This window comes from Lynx canadensis, chromosome B4, assembly GCF_007474595.2.
Source record: "Lynx canadensis isolate LIC74 chromosome B4, mLynCan4.pri.v2, whole genome shotgun sequence".
Lineage (NCBI taxonomy): Eukaryota > Metazoa > Chordata > Mammalia > Carnivora > Felidae > Lynx > Lynx canadensis.
The window spans coordinates 33890865-33917087 of NC_044309.1; the positions used below are offsets into that span (position 1 = coordinate 33890865).

At 41.7% G+C, this 26223-nt stretch overlaps 1 protein-coding gene and 1 pseudogene across 1 annotated transcript in view; one reads left to right on the top strand and one right to left on the bottom strand.

Annotated features, from left to right (window-relative positions):
• USP18 (ubiquitin specific peptidase 18) overlaps nucleotides 1–26223 on the bottom strand; it is a 34817-nt gene that overhangs the window by 724 nt on the left and 7870 nt on the right. The window contains exons 3-9 of the mRNA XM_030322192.1: nucleotides 19641–19786; nucleotides 9509–9588; nucleotides 9068–9214; nucleotides 8587–8682; nucleotides 7969–8136; nucleotides 2287–2418; nucleotides 1409–1458 (exon numbers count right to left, since the gene is read on the bottom strand). Coding sequence (XP_030178052.1) covers nucleotides 1409–1458; nucleotides 2287–2418; nucleotides 7969–8136; nucleotides 8587–8682; nucleotides 9068–9214; nucleotides 9509–9588; nucleotides 19641–19786 — 819 coding nt within the window. The remainder of the gene's footprint in view (nucleotides 1–1408; nucleotides 1459–2286; nucleotides 2419–7968; nucleotides 8137–8586; nucleotides 8683–9067; nucleotides 9215–9508; nucleotides 9589–19640; nucleotides 19787–26223) is intronic.
• Nucleotides 12326–12845, top strand: LOC115518018 (annotated as a pseudogene).

The window sequence follows — 26223 nt, forward strand, 5'->3', positions numbered from 1 at the left end:
TTTCTGGTTATTGGATCAAGTCTTCATTTATCCATTATCTCAGAGGGGAAGAAAATGGGTAACCTGAGAAAATAGCCATTAAGCTTCTATTAGTTAACATCTGTATCATGGGTTGACAAACTACCTGTCCACAAGCCAAATATAGCCCTGTTTTTTTAAATAAATTTAACTGGAACACAGCCACACTCATTCATTCATGTGTCATCTGTGGCTGCTTTTGTGCTACAAGGGCAGAGTTGAGTGGTTGCAACAGAGACTGTGTGGCCCACAAAGCCTAAAATATTTACTCTTTGGCCCTTTACAGAGAAAGTTTGTCAAACCCTGATATAAATAATGGGACAATCACTGACGACCAGAAAGTGACAAAGAGTGCGTATCTAAGAGGGATGTTCAGAAGAAAAGATAAAAAGTAGAAGATTGTAAGAGAATTTAAAACACAAATTTCACCTAATTCATTATTTTTCAAGTGATCAGTCCTACTTAGCTGAAATAATTTCAAATATCACCTTTGGTGTACAATGTCACTGCAACCCAGAAACTCATCTGAAAAAACTTACAAAGTCTCTGCTTTAACTTCATCCAGGTTTTTTTTTCTCTCTAGCTTCCCCTCTGTAGTTGTTGATTTTTTAAAAAATATATTTATCACTATTTACTAAATGCAAGCCACTGTACCGGACAAAGAAAAAAAGAATGATCCTTGCTCGCAAAAAGTTCATGGTCTAATGTAAAAAAAAAGTTATATATGCAAACAATTACAAAACAGGGAGGTCCTGGGGCGCCTGGGTGGTGCAGTCGGTTAAGCGTCCGACTTCAGCCAGGTCACGATCTCGCGGTCCGTGAGTTCGAGCCCCGCGTCAGGCTCTGGGCTGATGGCTCGGAGCCTGGAGCCTGTTTCCGATTCTGTGTCTCCCTCTCTCTCTGCCCCTCCCCCGTTCATGCTCTGTCTCTCTCTGTCCCAAAATAAATAAAAAACGTTGAAGACAGGGAGGTCCTTTCTATAAATGAGGTATGCTTAAAGTGCAGAGCAAGCATATGAGAAGTCCCTACAAATCTGCTGGGGTCAATCAGTGAAGGCTTTATAGAGTAGGAAAAGCCATGAGCAGAGACATTAAAGCATGGTGGGAGTTTGCCTTAATAATAAATTAGGAGAGGGAAAGACAGATCAGGAACTGCATGTGTAAAACCATGGAGGATATGATGTTTGGGGAGCTACTTACAGTTTAGTATTGTTGGAATCTAAATTGTGAAAAAAGCATGGTATGGTAATATGGGTATTCAGAGATGAGGCTTAACAGTCACTGGGGAGTTACCCAAATATAAGCGGCAGCTGAATTCATGAGAGTTTCATACAGCACTAAGAAACCTGTGTAAACTCACTGGCTTTCCATCACTCAAACACTTCTCTTACCAGCGGTAGTTATGATTTCCATAAGTACACTGGATGTCTTCCCAGGATACCTGGAAGTACATAAACAGAAGAAATGAAGTATCCAGCTCACATATGTTAAGCATCCAGAGTATAGGGTGCTACAATTTACCCTCTGTCACATATCCAGACAAACCCCTCCCTGGTACCTCCCAAGACCTAAATCATCCAGTGATAGGATGCCATGTATATGAAGCCTCTTTTAGTACACTGGTCCTTCTATTTTTGGTTATGCTTGGTTCTAACTTACATATATCTAACTCTTCTGGCTCTCTATAAGTTTCCCACAAGCATGAAGCTGCAGGGCACTGAGCCTAGAACACCAAAAACCTAGACAATGAGCTAAGTGGATTCTTATAGGGCTATACACCAGATGGGGACTTGATGCAGGAAAGGACTTTAAGCAGGATCAGACCTATAAATACAGAGGACGAACTTATGGTTGGTAGAGGGAGTGGGTGGGGGATGGGAAAAACGGGTGAAGAGGAATGGAAGATACAAGCTTCCACTTATGTAATGAATAAGTCACAGGAATAAAAGGCACAGCATAAGGACTATAGTCAGTGATATTCTGATAGTGTTTTATGGTGACAGATGGTAGGTAGCTATACTTGTGGTTAGCACAGTATAATGTATAAACTCATTGAATCACTATACTATACACCTGAAACTAACATTCTGTTAACTATACCTGAATTTAAAAAATGTTTTTTTTTAAAGAAAAGGACTTGTTTAAGGGCTGCACACACAGAGAAAACAGGCCCACAATGTCTCCCGACCTTAAGGACCCATCTAGTCCTGGGTTCATAATTTATTAGAAGTGGCTAATCCAGGACAACATTTTGGACAATGTTCCTCACCCAACAAACATTGGAGTCGTTGAAGCAGAACCATTTTCCATCCACAGAATTCTGGATATAGGCACAGTAATGACCAAAGTCAGCTGCCCCAACATGGGCAACCACAGCAAAGAGCTCATACTGTCTTCCAAGCTGGAGGGACATAAGGCACAAAATTATTCACCTATCATCCCTTTTTTTCTAACCATACAATAAAGAAACATTATTTCATAATATATTTTACTGCCTACTCTGTGCCAGGCACTGGTACTTCAAGGGGACTAGAAAATAGTCTTTGAACTCAAGAATCTCATGATTAGTTAAGCCAGAATTAAAATGCCATATTTTATACTAGGTATATTTACAGGTAAATTTGGGAAGACTCAACTTTTGCCCCAAAAGAGAAAAAGGAACAATCATCTAAGAAAAGCTCCCCAAAGAAGACATTCTTGAATTGATCTTGAACAATGAATAAGATTAGGAGACAAGTTATGGGAAGGAGGTATACTCAATGGACCCAGAAATTGCAAAGGCTTTGCAGTGTAACAGAACAGAGCATGCTGAGGAAATGGAAATCAGAGAGGTTTCTGGGAAGTCACAAGAGATGAGGCTACAAAAATCAAGTCAGGAACTAGAACTTTATCTAATTTTTTTCAAGTTTTTATTTAAATTCCAGCTAGTTAACATACAGGGTAATATTAGTTTCAGGTGTAAAATTTAGTGATTTTTTTTATAATAAGAATTAGAATTATTGGGACCCATCATAAGTTTAAGCAGAGAAAAAGCATCATCAGATTTGTGTTTGAGAAAAATACTGAAATAATGTGGTTTGAAAAATGGAATGAGAGTTCAAGTGAGGTAGAGGCCAATGAGATCAGTTTGGGTACCACTACAATGCAAGAAAAATGGCTAATGTAAAAAAAAAGTTTCTAGTCACTAGACAGTGACTATCAGTAGTAGTCACCAAAATGATAATAATCATTCTTAACATAATAATTATTAGCTAACCTTTGGCATTTGCTATGCATTTAGCTATGTCTTTACATGAGTTATTTCATCTAATATTCATAAAAATCATGTTAAGCTGGGTGGTGATATAAATCCTATTTCACAAAGGTGGAATCTAAGCTCAGGGAGGTAAAGTAATTTACCCAAAGGTCAGAGCTTATAACTAGAAAAGGCAGAATTCCAACCCAGACCTGTCTGGCCTCAAAGCCTAAGCTCTTAATCCCTATGCTACACTAAGAAAGTGAGACTAAAGGTGAGACTGAGGGGGCATATTTGCACAAAATTAGGCATAAATAACCAAGGACTGGATATTGGGGTATTGGGGAAGGGGCAAGTAGGAGGCATCTCTGGCTTGGAAATTAAGAAAATATTGGTACTATGAAGTTAAATATGGAACAGAGCTGTTTGGGAATAAAGATAATGAATTTGGGGACTATGTGACAACATTCAGTAGAGGTGAATACACTGGTTTGGAGCTCAAGTTAAGACCTGCACAGGAGAAACAAATTTGGAAGTCTTAAGTTTGAGGTGATTACCAAAATCATGAGAATGAATGAGATGAAATTTGAAAAATGGATAGGAGAAATAATGGAAAACTATATGCTAATAAAATCATGGGCAGGAAAGGATCCACCAATAGAGAAAGAAGCCATATGAGGAAAGCTTATGGTAGATTCTGAAGGAGAGTAGGATCAATAACAGAATATTACAAAAAGATCAAGTAAGGGAAGGACCAAAAATCATCCATTAGATTTGGCAGTAAGTCATTCTACTCTCTCAAATCTTAGAAACTGAAGATAAGAGAGAATTTTCTGTGAAAAGAGAATAGTGCTAGGGGTACCTGGGTAGTTCAGTCAGTTAAGCAGCCGACTTCAGATCAGGTCACGAACTCATGGCTCATGAGTTTGGGCCCCACGTTGGGCTCTGCACTGAAAGCTCAGAGCCTGGAGCCTGCTTTGGATTCTGTGTCTCCTTTTCTCTCTGCCCCTCCCCCACTCAAGTGCGCGCGCGCGCGCGCTCTCTCTCTCTCTCAAAAAAACAAAAAAAATTAAAAAAAATTTTTTTAAAGAAATGGGAATAGTGGTGGGAGAGATGGTGTTTGGATTGATTGTGAGAAGGATCTCAACATTAGTCATAAATACCTTATTCTTTTATCTTAACACAGTCAAATAATATCCCTAATCTGAGACTTTGAAAAACTATCAATATGGGAGACAGGGGTGAGGGTAGTGCAAATGAAGCTAAGTCACCCAAAAGGGAGAACTCAAATTATTATCTATTTTCATTTGGGAATTTACACTAGACTTTAAAAATGCAGAGCAATACCTAGCTCTAATTGTTTATAAGAAATACAAAGGATAAAGGAACATGTTAAATAACACCAACCAGCAAATTCTGGATATTTTTTTTTGAAAACCTTCAACAAAATGAAACTCAAGGACAAGAAAAAGAGGGGAAAGAAATTTAAAAGAAACTTAACCTAGGGGCACCTGGGTGGTTCAGTTGGTTAAGTGTCTGACTTAGGCTCAGGTCATGATCTTGCAGTTAATGAGTTCGAGCCCCATGTCAGGCTCTGTGCTGACAGCTAGGAACTCTGAGCCTTCTTTGGATTCTGTGTCTCCCTCTCTCTCTGCCCCTCCTCTGTTAGCACTCTCTTTCTCAAAAATAAACATTAAAAAAAATTATAAAAAAAAAAAAAGAAACTTAACCTAAAAGAAAGAAAGGCAGGGAGAAGTAGAGGGAAGGAGGGAAAGAGAAGAGGAAGGAAGGATGGAAACTTAGGCAAATGCAAGTGTAGCCTTTGTTGGGATCTAGGTTCAAACAAACCAATGTATAGGTCACAGGAACCTAAATATTGACTGGGCATTAGTGACAATAGGAAATTATGAGATATGCTATTGCCGGGAGTGAAAACTGCTGCAGCCGCTATGGAAAACAGTATGGAGTTTCCCCCAAAAAAGTAAAAAATGGAACTACCCTATGATCTAGTAATCATACTACTCAGTATTTACCCAAAAAATGCAAAAACACTAATTAAAAGGAATACATGAACCCTATGTTTATTGTAGCATTATTTACAATAGCCAAGATATGGAAGCAGCCCAAGTGTCCATCAATAGATGAATGGATACACTTGAGTTAAGGTGGCGGAGCAGTAGGGGGTCCCTATACTTGCCTCAGCCCTCAAAAACAGCTAGATAAATACCAAATCATTCCAACACACCCAATAAGTCAATCTGAATGCTGAGAGAATGACCTGCAGAACCAGAGGGAAAAAAGAAGCCACATCATGAAAGGTAGGAGCTGCAGAGATGTGATTCCAGGGATAAAACAACTGCGGGTGGTATGGAGGGGAGAGAGCCTTGATCTTGTAGCGATCAGAGAGAGAAACAGAGAGAAAGCAGTGCACAAGGGTTTGCACAAGGGAAACATCTTCACTAAAACCACTGACTAGGAAACTAGAGTGGCTGATTATTGCAGGTTTTTACAAAGAGTGGAGCTCAAAGTCTGAAGTTTTAGAAGTCTGCACCACTGCTAGGCTCCACCTGGTGGGCACAGTAGTGCTCCTACAGGGAAGAAGCCAGAGGCCCAGGAGCAGAAAGCATGGTTTGAGAATCTCCTGGGTCACTGGGAGAGGCAGTTCCCCTTCTTGGAGTGCATTTGGGAGAGGTGGCATGGCATCTCTGGGGACAAAAAGTTGGTGGGCCCAAATGTGCTGCTCCATTCATTAACATAGTGACAGAGACACCTGGCTGAGGGCAGCAAACCTTGGTGCCGGCTTTTTGCTGCACTTTACCATAAATTCCAAGCCTTTGCATGATTCTGCTTTTCTGAGACAAACCAGCACAAGCTGCAGTGCGGTGAGATCCTCCTCCATAGGATCAGTGCCATGTCTGTACCACACCGGGTCCCTAAAATTTGGAGTTTTGAAACACAGCCACATGCCTGAAATAAAACAGAACTATGCTGCCTGGCAGGTAGACAGCTCAGACACAGGGTGAAGACAGGAATTTCACAGAAGCCAGGGACACAAGAGGGGAGACTGTTCGCTCTTCTGTGAGGGATTCCTGGACAGTGGCAAGCATGAACTTCGTGCTCCAGGGAGGAGAGAGCAGGGTGACACCATTTTCGCCCTGTCTATCAGCACTGACAGACTTCAGTGAGCAACACAGTGCCCCCAGTGGAAGCTGGAGCTGCTTACACCTAGCCCAGCATTCTTTTCTAGCTCCTTGGCTAGCTCCTTACACCTTCTGCCCTTTTTCCTTCTCTTCTTCTGGGATTCCTATGGTATTACATTTTATGGAGTCACTGAGTTTCCTAAGTCTACATTTGTGATCCAATACTTTTCTTTTATTCTTTAGAATGACATAATGAAATACTTTAAATGAAATGGCATGGTGTCTGAGGCGTGCTTCAAAATAATCCAGTAGAGGGTTGGAGAAAGAAGAGGATGAGAATGTTGGTAAAGCAAGATTGGGCATGAATCTTGATAAATTTTAAGCTGCTTGAAAGACATGGGGATTCATTGTATAATTCCCCATTACTTTGCTACATATTCAAGATTTTCTATAACAATGTTTTTTTAAGTGGAATAAAAATTTAATATATTATTTCATTAAGATATACTTCATAGTACACAAACAGAAATAAGGAAAATTCAAAGGACAGAAAATAATAATCTTACAAAATGTATATACACTAAATAGGCAAAGAAACCATGTTATATAGGAGCTACTATATTATCAGGCCTCAATTTTTAAAATACCAGGGTTCTAGAACATGATAGCAAACAAAGAATGAACAAAACAGTCCATAAAAGGATATCTAAAGGATATATCCTTTATGGACTATATATATATATATATATATACACACACACACACACACACACACATATATATGTGTGTATATATGTATATATACACATATATACATATATAATTATATATATATATATATATATATATATATATATCATTTACTAAATGTAGCATTTCAAAACTAAGAAAAGATATTTATGTCATATCTTTTCCTCAGAATTTCCCAATAAGTTACCAGCTCAGGACAACTGAATTCAACTTTACTTTGATTAAATTTGACCTAAATGAACTGGCTCTCTTGTTACTATCCTCAAAGTAGGCATAAACTGTTTCAGGAAGAAAGTTAGGTTGATATTATATTTAGAACCCAAGATGTTGTGTTTACCTATGTATATGTATTACATACCATATTTAAGTGGAAAGAGAGTTATGGGTTCTTTCCCTCTCTCAGTGCTGTGAAGTACATAAACCAAAGCTCAATATTTAGAAATAAAGTCTCTGGATTCTTAAAAGAAAAGCAACCATAAACAGCAAATGTTGTTGATAGTAGTATGGTAGTAACAACCTATCATTGTTATTCAGGAACACACATCATTAAAATACTGTTTTAAAAAGAATATTTCTTGAATGTATGAATATGTTTCTATGAATCACACCAAGTAGCTGCCGATGAGTTTCCCTCCCTTTGTGTACCCCAAGCACGGCCAGCAGAGGCCATGATTTCTGAGATGATACAATGACACAGATGAGATGCCCAAAAGTGCCATCTCTGTTGAGTGGGTGACTTCAAGCACCTTAGGGGAGGAGAAGCAAAATCAAGCAGACAAGGGGTCTGAAGAGAAGGAGAATGGAAGGGAACTGAGGAGCTTCTCACCTGTTCCTCAGCACTGCAGAGGTCTTCCTCAATCAGAAGGACCTGACTTAAATCCAAACTCTGGGGGAAATAAAGTGAGTGGCAGATTTTTTCTGTCTGCGAATTCCTGATGGAGAACCGCAAGAGGTGGATTGTCAAGGTCTGGGGCAAATGGGTCAGCTTCAAGACCTGAAAAACCAAAATTACTGTGGAGATGAAGTCCTAAGGCCCTTGAAATGGGTAGATTCAGAGAAATACCAGAGCTGATTATATATTCTTCCCAAAAAGAGAGGTAATAATGATATAATACAGAATTAAGGGCCCCCATTTGCTGAATCTGTTGAGCTCTCCCACAGGTACCAGAGCTCAGGGAAACTACAGAGGCTGCTCTAGAGAGCTAGTCTAACCCTATGGGGGGAACTCTGCATGCTTCCCTTGGATATTCTCCTCTTATCTTTTAAAAGGCTCTGCTCCTCTCAGTGATGGGCCTCTGATAATCAGAAGCCCCAGATCCCAGGCTGCTAGCCTGATATGGATTCCCTCCCTCAACCATCACAAGGTACCCTCAAGGCCTCCATTAGGAAATCCACCAAGGACAACCCCAGAGTAGGGAAGCTTCTGGTTTTAGGGAGCAAGTACCTGCTTCCCACAAGTCTTCTTCCCACAGTTCTCACAGAAGCATTTGCTTTTGCCTGATAACTCCCTGGGTTGGAAGAAACAGCGAAGGGCATCCTCCTGTCCCAGGAGAACAAAGAAAAAGCAGAGTTGGTATTTACTATATACAGTATAACACATCACCCTACAGATGAGGATTTAAGCTTTCCTTCTGATTCTCTCCTTGTTCCCCTTACCATCTGGCCCAGTGTGATGCATGTGGCAGGATTTCCAAAAGTACCTACTGACGTGAAGGAAAAACAGGAGGGAGCATTTGTTAAGGTAGCAGCATGAGGAAAGGAAGTAAAAGGAAAGAAAGGTTTTCACCAAATCAAAGGGGAACTTAGAATTGTGCAAAGGAAACAGAAATTATTTTTTAAAAGCCAAAGGTGGATTAAAGAAGCAAGAGCACACTGGCAGCACTGGGTTTATGGGAACAGCAAATTCACCAAGAGGAATTCCTCACCAGGGTTTTCAGGGGCTTTGAGTCCATATCAAAAAGAGGAAGGGGGAGGGTCAGCATGCTACTATTTCTGTTCCTTTCCATTGTACATTCAAGGCAAACCAAGGACTCCTTCATCCGGATTGTATAAAGGGCCTGCAGCCTCTCTACCTGCAAAAGAGAGGAAGTGAGAGGAAAAAAGGGTACAAAGCCATAAACAAAACAGGTGAGGTGAATTTCCAGAAATTATATCCACCAGACAGAAGCTCCAGAAATGGCAGCCACTGATTCTCTTTGCTCTTCAAAAAGGTACAAAATAATAACAGTAATAATATTATGGAATTGTGATAAGTATTTATGCAGGTTTTCTCTTTTAATCCTCTCTATACATTATACTGATGATAGCTGAATGAGCTAAATGAGCAGCATCTTAAACTTCTGAGTTCTTTAGTTCTAACATCTTACCAAGTCCACATCTGTGATTTGGTCCTTAATTAGGTTCCAGACTGTGAGGTAGAGTTGAGCAGCATCATGCTGGACAAACACTGGCCAAAGAGAAAAGTAACAGCTTGATCAGTGAGGTCACCAAGGACATTTCCCATGCCCCTGTGCCCTAGCTACCTAGATATGCATGAACACTCATCATTTTGTCCTCTTCTAGCCTTCACACCTTCCACCCCAGCTTTTCAGGCTAAATTTACACTCGATGGTAGACATTAATTAAAAATGAAAAATAAACTTGTTATTTATTTTTGAGAACTCCTCTTAAAACTTAAAATCCAGTCTGACTGCATCACAGAAGTTTCCCTTCCCCTGACTGGCCACTCATACCTACTGACCTCTACTGTGGGACCCAGCTAGATAAAACCAATATGCAATAGTGCATTCTCTCCTCTCCTATTTTTAAGCCAAGCCAATACCTTAATTGGACTCTAATGGCCACTAATTTCTCTGTACCTTTATTTAATTTCTTTTCTCATTCCCCAGAAATTTAGCAGTTTCCTAATGCTCATATCTGACCCAGGTCTTCCCCAAAGGTATCTAGGAGAACAAAAAAGGAAAGGACCATCTCAGTGTTAGATGATGCTAGCTAAGAGGAGATGGGAATTAAGCACTGAATTCTCCATATGTTATATAAGTAAATGTAAGGCTAAAATATTCTGTACATATATAAATGAATTTCTGTTGTTCAAAAGAAACCTAGGAAGACAACGAATATGAAAAACACACTGAGTATTATCTTACAAAAGGATAGATGTCTGCCAACATGCAAAGAAGACATTGCAAGAAAACATAACATGCAAGTTATTGTAAATGTAGTAAATATTCATGTCAGCTATCTCAACACCAATACTTACTACAATTTGTACTTAATGTTTTTGGATTTCATTTTGTTTTGGTCTGTCTCTTCTCTAAACCGTAAGCACCATGGAGGCAAAGACTCTTATCAGTCTTATTCTCTTATCTACAGCACCAGCACAATACCTGGCACATAACAGATGAACACTATATATGAGTTGAATGAATTAATTTAATCATTGGGTAATAATCCCTAACCTAAAGACAGAGTGGAACTAGGGCTGAACCTATGCTGTCCCCAGGGAATTATGGAGGCAACTCTGGACACAAAGGATGTTAGATCACCTTGCCATTTGGAGACATTTCGCTTTATCTGACCATAGCAAAGCCAAGAGTCCTGATACATCTAAAAAATACAGGGATATTTGCTCAATCCATATTTACTGAAAACCTTCTATGTGCAAGGCATTGTACACGCTAGATAAAGTTACTATCCCCAATAAATGTAAATTCTAGTGGAAGACAAGTATCCATAAAATCATAATTCAAAGAAGAATAAGAAAAATTCCTTAAGGTGTACAAAATATTATGAAAAGCTATATGAAGGTGAGAATACAATTGGAATGGTGGAGTGAGGGTCTCTATAAATCTACTCCTCCATAAAAGCAATTAAAATGCTGGCAAAAAAAAGTGAAAATTGGTTTTTTTAGAACTCTGAAAATTAACCAAAAGTATACAAAAATCTTAGGCATATTTATTCAACACACACTGCAGAACCTAAGGAGAATAGGATTTGAGACTTTTCAACTTGGCCTATTTCCATTTCTTTCTTCTCAGCTCTGTAGTAGACTTGGAAACAAAACTTGCAGACATGGAAACTGTGGAAACCAGAAGCCTAGCAATGAGAAGAAAGGGCAGACTGGGGCTGGAGCTCCTCAAAAAGTTCCATACCAAAAGCATTTTTATTATCTGACCTGCTTGCAGCTTCACTGAAAAAGCAATGAAAAGGGGAAATTTAAAGTTAAAAGCACAATATTGTTTACATTAACACCCATGAAAACGAAATACTTAGGTATAAACCTAAACAAATACATACAAGATCTATATGAGAAAAACTATAAATTTTGATGACAGAAATCAGAAGAATTATATAAGCGGAAAGATATACCATGTTCACGGATAGGAGGACTCAATATTGTCAAGATGCCAGTTCTTCCCAACTTGATCTATAGACTCAATGCAATTCCAGTCAAGATCCCAGCAAGTTATTTTATGGATACTGAAAAAGTGATTCCAAAATCTATTTGGAAAGGCAAAGACCCAGAATAGCCAACACAACATTGAGGGAAAAAATAAAATCAAAGACCTAATTCTGAAACTAATAAAATATCAATAATCAAAACAATGTAATATTGCATAAGAACAGAAAATAGATCAATGGAATGAAACAGAGATCCCAGGAATACACCAACATAAACAATATTACTGCTCTTTGACAAAGAAGCAAAGGCAATACGATGGAACAAAGATAGTCTTTTAACTCAATGGTGCTGCTTAACACCTGCATATCCATATGAAAACAAATGAAACCATACACAGACTTTGCATCTCTTAAGAAAACGAATTCAAAATATATAACAGACCTCCTAAATATAATATAGGAGAAAACCTAGACCTTGTGTTTGGTGATTACTTTTTAGATACAACTGCAAAGTACAAACAATAAAAAAAGAAGTGATATACTGGACTTCATTAAAATTAAAATTTTCTGGAACGTCTGCGGGTAGCACATGTTGTGGAGAGGGGGGCTGGGTGAAGCAGAACAATTGGAAGTGCCAGCCAGGGCAGTGGTGGCATCAGAGACCCAGCCTCGAGGCTCAGTCCCTGCATCCTTGCTGAACCCAACTGCGGAGACCGCCCCTGGCTGGCATAAGCTGGGCACTTTGGCCCAGGCTGCCACTGCCACAATGCCTTCTTGAAATCATGAATCCTGTTTACAGCCCTGGTTTTGTTGGGGTTCCCCTCTGCAAATGCCAAAGAAATTGGTTATTCAGCTGGTTTCCCTGTGGGCTATGCAGCCATAGGTCCTGCCTATTCCACCAACATGTACCCTGGAGCAAATCCTACCTTCCAAAAAGGTTACAATCCTGTCACACCTTACACAGTATCCTGTCCCCCCACCAATGGGGCAGTGCCACCATACTCCTCTTCCGCTACCAAAATGCCTACCCCCAAGAGAGCCCCTATGCACACACAGCCCCAGTAGGCAGTGCCCCCTCACATCATCCACCACACCACAGTTGTGCAGCCCAACTGCATGCTGGTGGCGATTTACCCCGATCCCATCCCTCTACTTAGAGGCAATGATGTCACCATGGGTATGGTGGCTGGGACCACTGTGGCCATGTCAGCAGGTACCCTCCTGACCTCCCACACCTCAACTCCTGTTGCCCCCATGCACTGTGCCCACATATCTGGCCCCAGAGGCCCCACTTATAGCTAGGTTCCCCCTCAGTGGTGATCACCCAACAAATATCTGAGGATAGAGCTGTGCAGTCACATCATGGAGGTTCCACAGCTGTGCTGCAGGCCTGGTGTCTCAAACCCAGACTTTCTTCTTAATGCTCTTGACACTTAGCTAAACACTACTATGGCCCAGCCCAGCAGGTACCAGTGCCATCAGTCTCCAACTGACTCTGTAGGTTGATCTTAAAGCAAATCCTGTTTTGTGGGCTGCCTGGCAATTTTTTAGCTAACTGTAATGATAAAAAAGGGAGAATTAATCTAAAAAATTTTTTAAAGTTCTGCTCTGTGAAAGATATGTTAAGAGCATAAGAAGGTAAGCCATAAACCGAGAGAAAATATTTGCAAAAAGCATATCTGATAAAGGACTGTTATCCAAAATATACAAAAACACTCTTAAAACTCAACAATAAGACATACACACACACACACACACACACACACAACCTGATTAAAAATGGGTGAGAGATTAGAAGGACGATGGCGGCGTAGGAGGATGCTGGGTTCACCATGCGTCCTGCTGATCACTTAGATTCCACCTACACCTGCCTAAATAACCCAGAAAACTGCCAGAAAACTAGCAGAATGGAGTCTCTGGAGCCAAGCACAGATGAGAGGCCCACAGAAGAGGGTAGGAAGGGCGGAGAGGCAGTGCGCACTACACGTACTGACAGGAGGGAGCTGGGGTGGAGGGGCGGCCCGCCGACCAAGCAGAGCCCCCGAGTCTGGCTTGCAAAAGTGGAGGGGCCAGACGGAGTGTGTTCTGACAGCAAGCAGAACTTAGCATCTGGGAGGTCATAAGTTAACAGCTCTGCTCGGAGAGCGGGAGGGCTGGAGGACAACAGGAGGGAGAGTTGTTGAGCCCCAGACGACAGAGCGCAGCTTGGCGAGAAACAAAGACACTCCCCAGCGCCATCTCCCTCGCCCATCCCCCAGCCAAAATCCCATAGGGAAGCAGTTCTTGCCAGGGAACTTGCTTGCTCCGCGAAAACACCCAACGCTGTGCTTCTGCAGAGCCACCCCTCCAGTGGGTCTGACTCCCTCCCGCTGCCACAGGGCCCCTCCTGAAGTGGATCACCTAAGGAGAAGCGAGCTAAGCCTGCCCCTCCTGCCCCCGTGCACCTTGCCTACCCACCCCAGCTAATACGCCAGATCCCCAGCACAACAAGCCTGGCAGTGTGCAAGTAGCCCAGACTGGCCACACTACCCCACAGTGAATCCCGCCCCTAGGAGAGGGGAAGAGAAGGCACACACCAGTCTGACTGTGGCCCCAGCGGTGGGCTGGGGGCAGACATCAGGTCTGACTGCGGCCCCGCCCACCAACTCTAGTTATACACCAGAGCACAGGGGAAGTGCCCTGCAGGTCCGCACCACTCCAGGGACTATCCAAAATGACCAAACGGAAGAATTCCCCTCAAAAGAATCTCCAGGAAATAACAACAGCTAATGAACTGATCAAAAAGGATTTAAATAATATAACAGAAAGTGCATTTAGAGTAATAGTCATAAAATTAATCGCTGGGCTTGAAAACAGTATAGAGGACAGCAGAGAATCTATTGCTACAGAGATCAAAGGACTAAGGAATAGTCAGGAGGAGTTGAAAAACGCTATAAACGAGATGCAAAATAAAATGGAAACGACCACGGCTCGGATTGAAGAGGCGGAGGAGAGAATAGGTGAACTACAAGATAAAATTATGGAAAAAGAGGAAGCTGAGAAAAAGAGAGATAAAAAAATCCAGGAGTATGAGGGGAAAATTAGAGAACTAAGTGATACACTAAAAAGAAATAATATACGCATAATTGGTATCCCAGAGGAGGAAGAGAGAGGGAAAGGTGCTGAAGGGGTACTTAAAGAAATAATAGCTGAGAACTTCCCTGAACTGGGGAAGGAAAAAGGCATTGAAATCCAAGAGGCACAGAGAACTCCCTTCAGACGTAACTTGAATCGATCTTCTGCACGACATATCATAGTGAAACTGGCAAAATACAAGGATACAGAGAAAATTCTGAAAGCAGCAAGGGGTAAACGTGCCCTCACATATAAAGGGAGACCTATAAGACTCGTGACTGATCTCTCTATTGAAACTTGGCAGGCCAGAAAGAATTGGCACGAGATTTTCAGTGTGCTAGACAGAAAAAATATGCAGCCGAGAATCCTTTATCCAGCAAGTCTGTCATTTAGAATAGAAGGAGAGATAAAGGTCTTCCCAAACAAACAAAAACTGAAGGAATTTGTCACCACTAAACCAGCCCTACAAGAGATCCTAAGGGGGACCCTGTGAGACAAAGTCCCAGAGACATCACTACAAGCATAAAACATACAGACATCACAGTGACTCTAAACCCGTATCTTTCTATAATAACACTGAATGTAAATGGATTAAATGCGCCAACCAAAAGACATAGGGTATCAGAATGGATAAAAAAACAAGACCCATCTATTTGCTGTCTACAAGAGACTCATTTTAGACCTGAGGACACCTTTAGATTCAGAGTGAGGGGATGGAGAACTATTTATCATGCTACTGGAAGCCAAAAGAAAGCTGGAGTAGCCATACTTATATCAGACAAACTAGACTTTAAATTAAAGGCTGTAACAAGAGATGAAGAAGGGCATTATATAATAGTTTGAAGAAGAAGACCAAAGCAGGAGGCATCACAATCCCAGACTTTAGCCTCTACTACAAAGCTGTCATCATCAAGACAGCATGGTATTGGCACAAAAACAGACACATAGACCAATGGAATAGAATAGAAACCCCAGAATTAGACCCACAAAAGTATGGCCAACTAATCTTTGACAAAGCAGGAAAGAATATCCAATGGAAAAAAGACAGTCTCTTTAACAAATGGTGCTGGGAGAACTGGACAGCAACATGCAGAAGGTTGAAACTAGACCACTTTCTCACACCATTTACAAAAATAAACTCAAAATGGATAAAGGACCTGAATGTGAGACAGGAAACCATCAAAACCCTAGAGGAGAAAGCAGGAAAAAACCTCTGACCTCTGCTGCAGCAATTTCTTACTTGACACATCCCCAAAGGCAAGGGAATTAAAAGCAAAAATGAACTATTGGCACCTCATGAAGATAAAAAGCTTCTGCACAGCAAAGGAAACAACGAACAAAACTAAAAGGCAACCAACGGAATGGGAAAAGATATTTGCAAATGACATATGGGACAAAGGGCTAGTATCCAAAATCTATAAAGAACTCGCCAAACTCCACACCCAAAAAAAATAATCCAGTGAAGAAATGGCCAGAAGACATGAATAGACACTTCTCTAAAGAAGACATCTGGATGGCCAACAGGCACATGAAAAGATGCTCAATATCGCTCCTCATCAGGGAAATACAAATCAAAACCACAATGAGACACCAGCTCATGCCAGTCAGAGTGGCTAAAATGAACAGATCAGGAGACTATAGATGCTGGCGAGGATGTGGAGAAATGGGAACCCTCTTGCACTGTTGGTGGGAATGCAAATTGGTGCAGCCACTCTGGAAAACAATGTGGAGGTTCCTCAAAAAATTAAAAATAGACCTACCCTATGACCCAGCAATAACACTGCTAGCAATTTACCCAAGGGATACAGGAGTGCTGATGCATAGGAGCACTTGTACCCCAGTGTTTATAGCAGCACTTTCAACAATAGCCAAATTATGGAAAGAGCCTAAATATCCATCAACTAATGAATGGATAAAGAAATTGTGGTTTATATACACAATGGAATACTACGTGGCAATGAGAAAGAATGAAATATGGCCTTCTGTAGCAACGTGGATGGAACTGAAGAGTGTTATGCTAAGTGAAATAAGTCATACAGAGAAAGACAGATACGATATGTTTTCACTCTTATGTGGATCCTAAGAAACTTAACAGAAGACCATAGGGGAGGGGAAGGAAATAAAAAAAAAAAAAAGGTTACAGAGGGAGGGAGCCAAAACATAAGAGACTCTTAAAAACTGAGAACAAACTGAGGGTTGATGGGGGGTGGGAGGGAGGTGTGGGTGGGTGATGGGTATTGAGGAGGGTACCTGTTGGGATGAGCACTGGGTGTTGTATGGAAACCAATTTGACGATAAATTTCACATTTTAAAAAAAAAGCTCCTTTCACCAGGAAAAGGAGAACAGGATGAATGACCAAGTTCCCCACCCTTTCAGGGCACTGGATGAAGGACCTAGTTTCGTTTCATCCCACCTGGAAATCAGTAAAGCTGAGATGTCTGTAAATGTCTAGGAACAAGGAATAAGGGAAGCAACTGCTAGTATTATCCATGTAACAGAAGCTACCACAGTTCCCCGTGACCCACCCCACTAAGGACCCCATTAGCTTCTACCACTGAAAAAAAACTAATGGACAGTACAACTACCATAGATACCCTGCAGATTTCACCACTGAGATGGTCACCCCACAGATTTTTGTTTACAGGCACCATTACCAGAGTCCCTCCCCACTACATTCCCCTCCACCCACCAGTGCTCAGAAAATCACAACAGCAGACATTCCTGGCCTCTGTGGCTGCACACATACAAAGTGTCAGCCTACATCCTCATAGCTGACCCCCACCCCCATTTACACACTTGTAGCTAAACCCTGTGGCTGTGCACCTACACTTGCCAGCCTGAATCCTGTCGCCATTCTCTACTGCCTTATGTACATCCAGAGTGAGCCCCTATAGCCACATAACTGCTTCTCAACAGCTAAGACCCCCCCCCCCAAGCTGCCTATGAGCCTGGATCCAACCCTAACACTTGTCACTGGCCTGCGCCTCTGGGCTTGCCTACAAGTAACCTCTGCATCTGTGCAACCTATACACTGCCAGCCTGAATCCCATCACCAACCTCTGTTGCCCTACACATTCCAGGGGCAAGCTTTTTCAGCCAAAGGAGTGCACTATGCCCACACAGCTGTTTGTGGGCCCACATCTAGCCCCAACTACTGTCTCTGTCCTATGCCCTGGGCTCATCTACAGCTAGCCTCCACAGCTGTGCATGTGTATACTCCTGGCTTGACCTTTGTCACCAGCCTTCAATGTAATATGTGCACCCATAGTGATCTCTGCAACCACAGAACTGCAAACCAATAGCAAAAGCCCCCGCAGCTGCTAATGCACCCTCAGTAAGACCCAGCACCTGCTGCTGGCCACTGCCCTCACCACTATGTGTGTGTCTACAACCAGACCCTGTCACCAAACAGCCACCTGCAACCAGCCCCCACAGACAAGCATGCACACCACCAGTGGCAACCACCACTCCCTGCCCTGGTCCTAGCTGCTGCACCTGTAGCTATTTCAGATACCCTACATCTCTCTCTAAGGATCACACAGTTATCTAGGTCATGGACCCCAGAAGCCTAAGCCAATAAGACATTATAACCCCTGGACCCAGAGCCACCATACACCACACCTGGTGCCCCACACCACTAGACCTAGACCACAGCACACTCTAGCTGTAGGTGAAGGTCTTTCTCTAAAAAAGTCAATGCATAAAGTCTGTAATAAGTAACTACTTCTTCAAATGTGGAGACACCTACACAAGGCTACAGGGATCACAAAGAATCAGGGAAACATGATATCACCAAAAGAACATAGTATACTTTCAAAAACTGATCCCAAAGAAATGGAGATATACAAATTGCCTAGAAAATAATTATAAATGATTGTTCTAAAGATACTCAGAGCTGTCACAGAACATAATCAGTTTCAGTAAATCAGGAAAACAATGCAAGAAAAACAGAAGTTCAACAAAGAAAGAAAACATAAAAAAGAACCAAATAGAAATTTTGGAACTAAATAACACAGTGATTCAGCTGAAGAATTCAATAGTTTCGACAGCAGACTGGATGGAGTCTCAAAAGAGAAAGGAAAGTGACAGAAAACTTATTTAAGAAACAGTAGCTGAGACTTCCCAAATCTGGGGAGATTAGACATCTAAGTTAATAAAGCTCATAGGTCCCAAAACATATTTAATTCAAACAGATATTCTCCAAGACACATCAGTGTTAAAACTTTAAAAAATCAAAGACAAAGAGAGATCTTAAAATCAATAATAGAAAGGAAGCTTATCACTTACAAGGGAACCCCCTATAAGGCTATCAGAGGATTTCTCTGCACAAACCTTACATGCCAGGAGACAGTGGAATGACATTCAAAGTGATATGAAAAGAAAAAACCCGCCATCAAGAAAACTTTACTTCAGAAATGAAGGAGAGATAAAGGCTTTCCCAGACAAATGCTGAGGGAGTTCATCATAACTACACTTGCCTTACAAGAAATGCTAAACGGAGTTCAGTTCTTCAACCTGAAAAGAAAGAACACTAACTGTAAAAAGGAAAGAGACTGAATCAGTCATTTTATTGATTTTTATTTTTATTTTAGAGAAAGCACGAGTGGGGGAGAGGGGCAGAGGAAGAGAGAGAGAGAAAAAATCTTAAGCAGGCTCCACACAAAGTGCAGAGCCTGACACAGGACTTGATCCCACAACCCTGGCATCATGACCTTAGCCAAAATAAAGAGTTGGACACTCAACTGACTGAGCCACCCAGCTACCCCTGAATCAACCATTTTAAAGCTTCCCACAAAGAAAATCCCAGGCCCAGAGGGCTTAATTCTGCCAAACATTTAAAGAATTAACACCTATCTCTTCACAAACTCTCCAAATACAAAGAAGGGGACAGTTCCTGACTCATTTTTGAGGCCCTCACCCTCCCTCTACCCCCTTACCATCCCCCCTCCCTCTCTCTCTCAGAGATGAGAGGGCTGTCTTACTTGGAACATTGTACTTCTGGAGACAGTAGGCAAGTTCCAAGGGTTGCACTGCTTTATGCCGGCTGTCCCGCATCCTCTCTAGTAGCAAGAGCAACTGGAAGGGGACACTTCTCCTTTGCTCTTCTGTTCCCCTTGGTACTGTTATCCTGCCAAATAAGAACATCCATTATTATCCTGCCAAATAAGAACCTCGTTATCGCCACAGTTCTCAATGCTAGAGGCATACTGGAATCACTTGGGGGAACTTTCAAAAATATCCATGTCCGGGCCACTTTACAGATACCTAAATCAGAATTTCTAATAGTCGGGCCCAGTAATCAGAACTTTAAGTTTCCCAGATGACTTAAATGTACAAACGAGTTGAAAAATACCATGTTAGCAAATTGGCTACAGAGAGTACCCTCTCAAGAGGGGATCAGACAACTGTTGTCTCACCCCTCTCCCAACTCTGCCCAAGAGTCAAACTTAAATGAAGGGCAGATGCAGAAGGTCCTGGGTCCATAGCAAAATGGCCATACAGTAAAATGTCCAGGCTGAAGTACTCCAAAATGAAAAGGCAAATACAGATCTAGGTCCTGAGAAGAAAGGCTCATGCCAATGGAAGGGAAAAAAAAGAAAGCACTGGGCAGAAAAGAATATATGATAGGCAGAAAGGAAGATGTAAGCAAAGTAGGAGGACCATAGGCTCACCTCATCCCAGGAACACAACTGCATAACTATCAAATTGTCCTAAATACCCCAGAAATTGACCTAAAGACTGATAAAACAAACTCCACAATGAAAGGAAGAGAAGAGGCCACATAGAAAAATGTAAGAAGTATGGAGGTGAGGTTTGGGGAGAAACAGATCACAGATGCTGTGGAGGGGAGGGAACCATGATTGTGGAGAAGGGGGAGAGAGAGAAAAATGCACAGCAGAGTGCACAAGGAGAACACTTCCCAAAAGCCATTGGTTTGGGAAAAAAAGAGGGGCAGAATTTTATGACTTCTTGCAACCAGCAAGGCTTAAACCTTGGAGTTTTAAAGGTCAGAGGTCTTGGCAGGGATAGAGTGTAGAGGGTCCTATACTGCTCCTGGAAAGAAGGCAGGGAAACAACTGGGGGCAGATAGCATGGAAACGACCATCTAAAAAGCACCTAGGGAATCAAGATCATCCAGAGGTAGGAAGATGGCAGCATAGGAGGACTCTGGGCTCACAGCGTCCTGCAGATCACTTAGATTCCACCCACACCTGCCTAAATAACCCAGAAAACCAACAGAAGACTAGCAGAACAGATTCTCTGGAGCCAAATGTAGACGAGAGGCCCATGGAAGAGGGTAGGAAGGGCAGAGAGGTGGTGCGTGCTACATGGACTGGCGGGAGGGAGCCGGGGCAGAGGGGCAGCCCGCCGGCAAAGCAGAGTCCCCGAGTCTGGCTTGCAAAAGCGGAGGGGCCGCACAGAGTGTGTTCGGACAGCAAGCGGGACTTAACATCTGGAAGGTTATAAGTTAACAACTCTGTTCAGAGAGCGGGAGGGCTGGAGGACAATGGGAGGGAGAGTTGTTGAGCCCCGGACAACACAGCGCAGCTTGGTGGGGAACAAAGGCACTTTCCAGTGCCATCTCCCTCGCCCAACCCCAGCCAAAATCCCAAAGGGAACCAGTTCCTGTCAGGGAACTTGCTTGCACCGCACAAACACCCAACGCTGCGCTTCTGCAGATCCATCCCTCTGGTGGCAGGTCTGACTCCTCACGGTGCCACAGGGCCCCTCCCGAAGCAGATCACCAAAGGAAAAGCGAGCTGAGACTGCCCCTCCCACCCCTGTGCAACTTGCTGATCCACCCCAACTAATATGCCAGATCCCCAGCACCACAAGCCTGGCACTGTGCAAGTAGCCCAGACAGGCCATACCACCCCACAGTGAATCCCGCCCCTAGGAGAGGGGAAGAGAAGGTACACACCAGTCTGACTGTGGCCCTAGTGGTGGGCTGGGGGCAGACATCAGGTCTGACTGTGGCCCCGCCCACCAACACAAGTTATTCAAGACAGCACAGGGGAAGTGCCTTGCAGTTCCACACCATTCCAGGGACTATCCAAAATGATGAAACGGAAGAATTCCCCTCAAAAAGACCTCCAGGAAATAACGACAGCTAATGAACTGATCAAAAACGATTTAAACAATATAGCAGAAAGTGCATTTAGAGTAATAGTCATAAAATTAATCGCTGGGCTTGAAAACAGTATAAAGGACAGCAGAGAATCTATTGCTACAGAGATCAAGGGACTAAGGAACAGCCAGGAGGAGCTAAAATATGCTATTAATGAGCTGCAAAATAAAATGGAGACAACCACACCTCGGATTGAAGAGGTAGAGGAGAGAATAGGTGAACTACAAGATAAAATTATGGAAAAAGAAGAAGCTGAGAAAAAGAGAGATAAAAAAATCTAGGGGTATGATAGGAAAATTAGAGAACTAAGTGATACAGTAAAGAGAAATAATCTACACATAATTGGTATTCCAGAGGAGGAAGAGAGAGGGAAAGGTGCTGAAGGTGTACTTGAAGAAATAATAGCTGAGAACTTCCCTGAACTGGGGAAGGAAAAAGGCATTGAAATCCAAGAGGCACAGAGAACTCCCTTCAGACGTGACTTGAATAGATCTTCTGCATGACATATCATAGTGAAACTGGCAAAATGCAAGGATAAAGAGAAAATTCTGAAAGCAGCCAGGGATAAACATGCTCTAACATATAAAGGGAGACCGATAAGACTAGTGACGCATCCCTCTTCTGAAACTTGGCAGGCCAGAAAGGAATGGCAGGAGATCTTCAATGTGATGAACAGAAAAAATATGCAGTTGAGAATCCTCTACCCAGCAAATCTGTCATTTAGAATAGAAGGAGAGATAAAGGTCTTCCCAAACAAACAAAAACTGAAGGAATTCATCACCACTAAACCAGCCCAGAAGAGATCCTAAGGGGGATCCTGTGAGACAAAGTACCAGAGACATCGCTACAAGCATGAAACGTACGGACATCACAATGACTCTAAACCCATATCTTTCTATAATAACACTGAATGTAAATGGACTAAATGCACCAAACAAAAGACACAGGGTATCAGAATGGATAAAAAAACAAGACCCATCTATTTGCTGTCTACAAGAGACTCATTTTAGACCTGAGGACACCTTCAGATTGAAAGTGAGGGGATGGAGAACTATTTATCATGCTACTGAAAGTCAAAAGAAAGCTGGAGTAGCCATACTTATATCAGACAAACTAGACGTTAAATTAAAGGCTGTAACAAGAGATGAAGAAGGGCATTATATAATAATTACAGGGTCTAACCATCAAGAAGAACAATTATAAATGTCTATGCGCTGAATACGGGAGCCCCCAAATATATAAAACAATTACTCACAAACATAAGCAACCTTATTGACAAGAATGTGGTAATTGCAGGGGACTTTACTACCCCACTTACAACAATGGATAGATCATCTAGACACATGGTCAATAAAGAAACAAGGGCCCTGAATGATACATTGGATCAGACAGACTTGACAGATATATTTAGAACTCTGTATCCCAAAGCAACAGAATATACTTTCTTCTCGAGTGCACATGGAACATTCTCCAAGATAGATCACATACTGGGTCACAAAACAGCCCTTCATTAGTATACAAGAATTGAGATCATGCATACTTTCAGACCACAATCCTATGAAGCTTGAAATCAACCACAGGAAAAAGTCTGGAAAACCTCCAAAAGCATGGAGGTTAAAGAACACCCTACTGAAGAATGAGTGTATCAACAAGGCAATTAGAGAAGAATTAAAAAATATATGGAAACAAACGAAAATGAAAATACAACAATCCAAATGCTTTGGGATGCAGCGAAGGCAGTCCTGAGAGGAAAATACATTGCAATCCAGGCCTATCTCAAGAAACAAGAAAAATCCCAAATACAAAATCTAACAGCACACCAAAAGGAACTAGAAACAGAACAGCAAAGACACCCCAAAACCCAGCAGAAGAAGAGAAATAAGAAAGATCAGAGCAGAAATAAACAAGATAGAATCTAAAAACACTGTAGAGCAGATCAATGAAACCAAGAGTTGGTTTTTGAAAAAATAAACAAAATTGATAAACCTCTAGCCAGCCTTCTCAAAAAAGAAAAGGGAGAGGACCCAAATAGATGAAACCATGAATGAAAATAGAATTATTACAACCAACCCCTCAGAAATACAAGCAATTATCAGGGAATACTATGAAAAATTATATGCCAACAAACTGGACAAACCTGGAAGAAATGGACAAATTCCTAAACACCCACACACTTCCAAAACTCAAACTGGAGGAATAGAAAGCTTGAACACACCCATAACCAGCGAAGAAATTGAATCGGTTATCAAAAATCTCCCAACAAATAAGAGTCCAGGACCAGATGGCTTCCCTGGGGAATTCTACCAGACATTTAAAGCAGAGATAATACCTATCCTTCTCAAGCTGTTCCAAGAAATAGAAAGGGAAGGAAAACTTCCAGACTCATTCTATGAAGCCAGTATTACTTTGATTCCCAAACCAGACAGAGACCCAGTAAAAAAAGAGTACTACAGACCAATATCCCTGACGAATATGGATGCAAAAATTCTCAATAAGACACAAGCAAATCGAATTCAACAGCATATAAAAAGAATTATTCACCATGATCAAGTGGGATTCATTCCTGAGATGCAGGTCTGGTTCAACATTCGCAAATCAATCAACGTGACACATCACATTAATAAAAGAAAAGAAAAGACCCATATGATCCTGTCAATTGATGCAGAAAAAGCATTTGACAAAATTCAGCATCCTTTCTTAATAAAAACCCTCGAGAAAGGCGGGATAGAAGGAACATACTTAAACATCATAAAAACCACTTATGAAAAGCCCACAGCTAACATCATCCTCAATGGGGAAAAACTGACAGCTTTACCCCTGAGATCAGGAACACGACAGGGATGCCCACTCTCACCGCTGTTGTTTAACATAGTGTTGGAAGATCTAGCATCAGCAATCAGACGACAAAAGGAAATCAAAGGCATCAAAATTGGCAAAGATGAAGTCAAGCTTTCACTTTTTGCAGATGACATGGTATTATACATGGAAAACCTGATAGACTCCACCAAAAGTCTGCTAGAACTGATACATGAATTCAGCAAAGTTGCAGGATACAAAATCAATGTACAGAAATCAGTTGCACTCTTATACACTAACAATGAAGCAACAGAAAGACAAATAAAGAAACTGATCCCATTCACAATTGCACCAAGAAGCATAAAATACCTAGGAATCAACCTAACCAAAGATGTAAAAGATCTGTATGCTGAAAACTACAGAAAGCTTATGAAGGTAATTGAAGAAGATACAAAGAAACGGAAAAACATTCCATGCTCATGGGTTAGAAGAATAAATATTGTTAAAATGTCAATACTACCCAAAGCAATCTACACATTCAATGCAATCCCAATCAAAATTGCACCAGCATTCTTCTCGAAACTAGAACAAGCACTCCTAAAATTCATATGGAACCACAAAAGGCCCCGAATAGCCAAAGTAATTTTGAAGAAGAAGACCAAAGCAGGAGGCATCACAATCCCAGACTTTAGCCTCTACTACAAAGCTGTCATCATCAAGACAGCATGGTATTGGCACAAAAACAGACACATAGACCAATGGAATAGAATAGAAACCCCAGAACTAGACCCACAAACGTATGGTCAACTAATCTTTGACAAAGCAGGAAAGAACATCCAATAGAAAAATGACAGTCTCTTTAACAAATGGTGCTGGGAGAACTGGACACCAACATGCAGAAGGATGAAACTAGACCACTTTCTCACACCATTCACAAAAATAAACTCAAAATGGATAAAGGACCTGAATGTGAGACAGGAAACCATCAAAACCCTAGAGGAGAAAGCAGGAAAAGACTTCTCTGACCTCAGCCACAGCAATTTCTTACTTGACACATCCCCAAAGGCAAGGGAATTAAAAGCAAAAATGAACTATTGGCACCTCATGAAGATAAAAAGCTTCTGCACAGCAAAGGAAACAACGAACAAAACTAAAAGGCAACCAACGGAATGGGAAAAGATATTTGCAAATGACATATCGGACAAAGGGCTAGTATCCAAAATCTATAAAGAACTCGCCAAACTCCACACCCATAAAAACAAATAATCCAGTGAAGAAATGGGCAGAAAACATGAATAGACCCTTCTCTAAAGAAGACATCTGGATGGCCAACAGGCACATGAAAAGATGCTCAACGTCGCTCCTCATCAGGGAAATACCAATCAAAACCACACTCAGATATCACCTCACGCCAGTCAGAGTGGCCAAAATGAACAAATCAGGAGACTATAGTTGCTGGAGAGGATGTGGAGAAACGGCAACCCTCTTGCATTGTTGGTGGGAATGCAAATTGGTGCAGCCACTCTGGAAAACAGTGTGGAGGTTCCTCAAAAAATTAAAAATAGACCTACCCTATGACCCAGCAATAGCACTGCTAGGAATTTACCCAACGGATACAGGGGTACTGATGCATAGGGGCA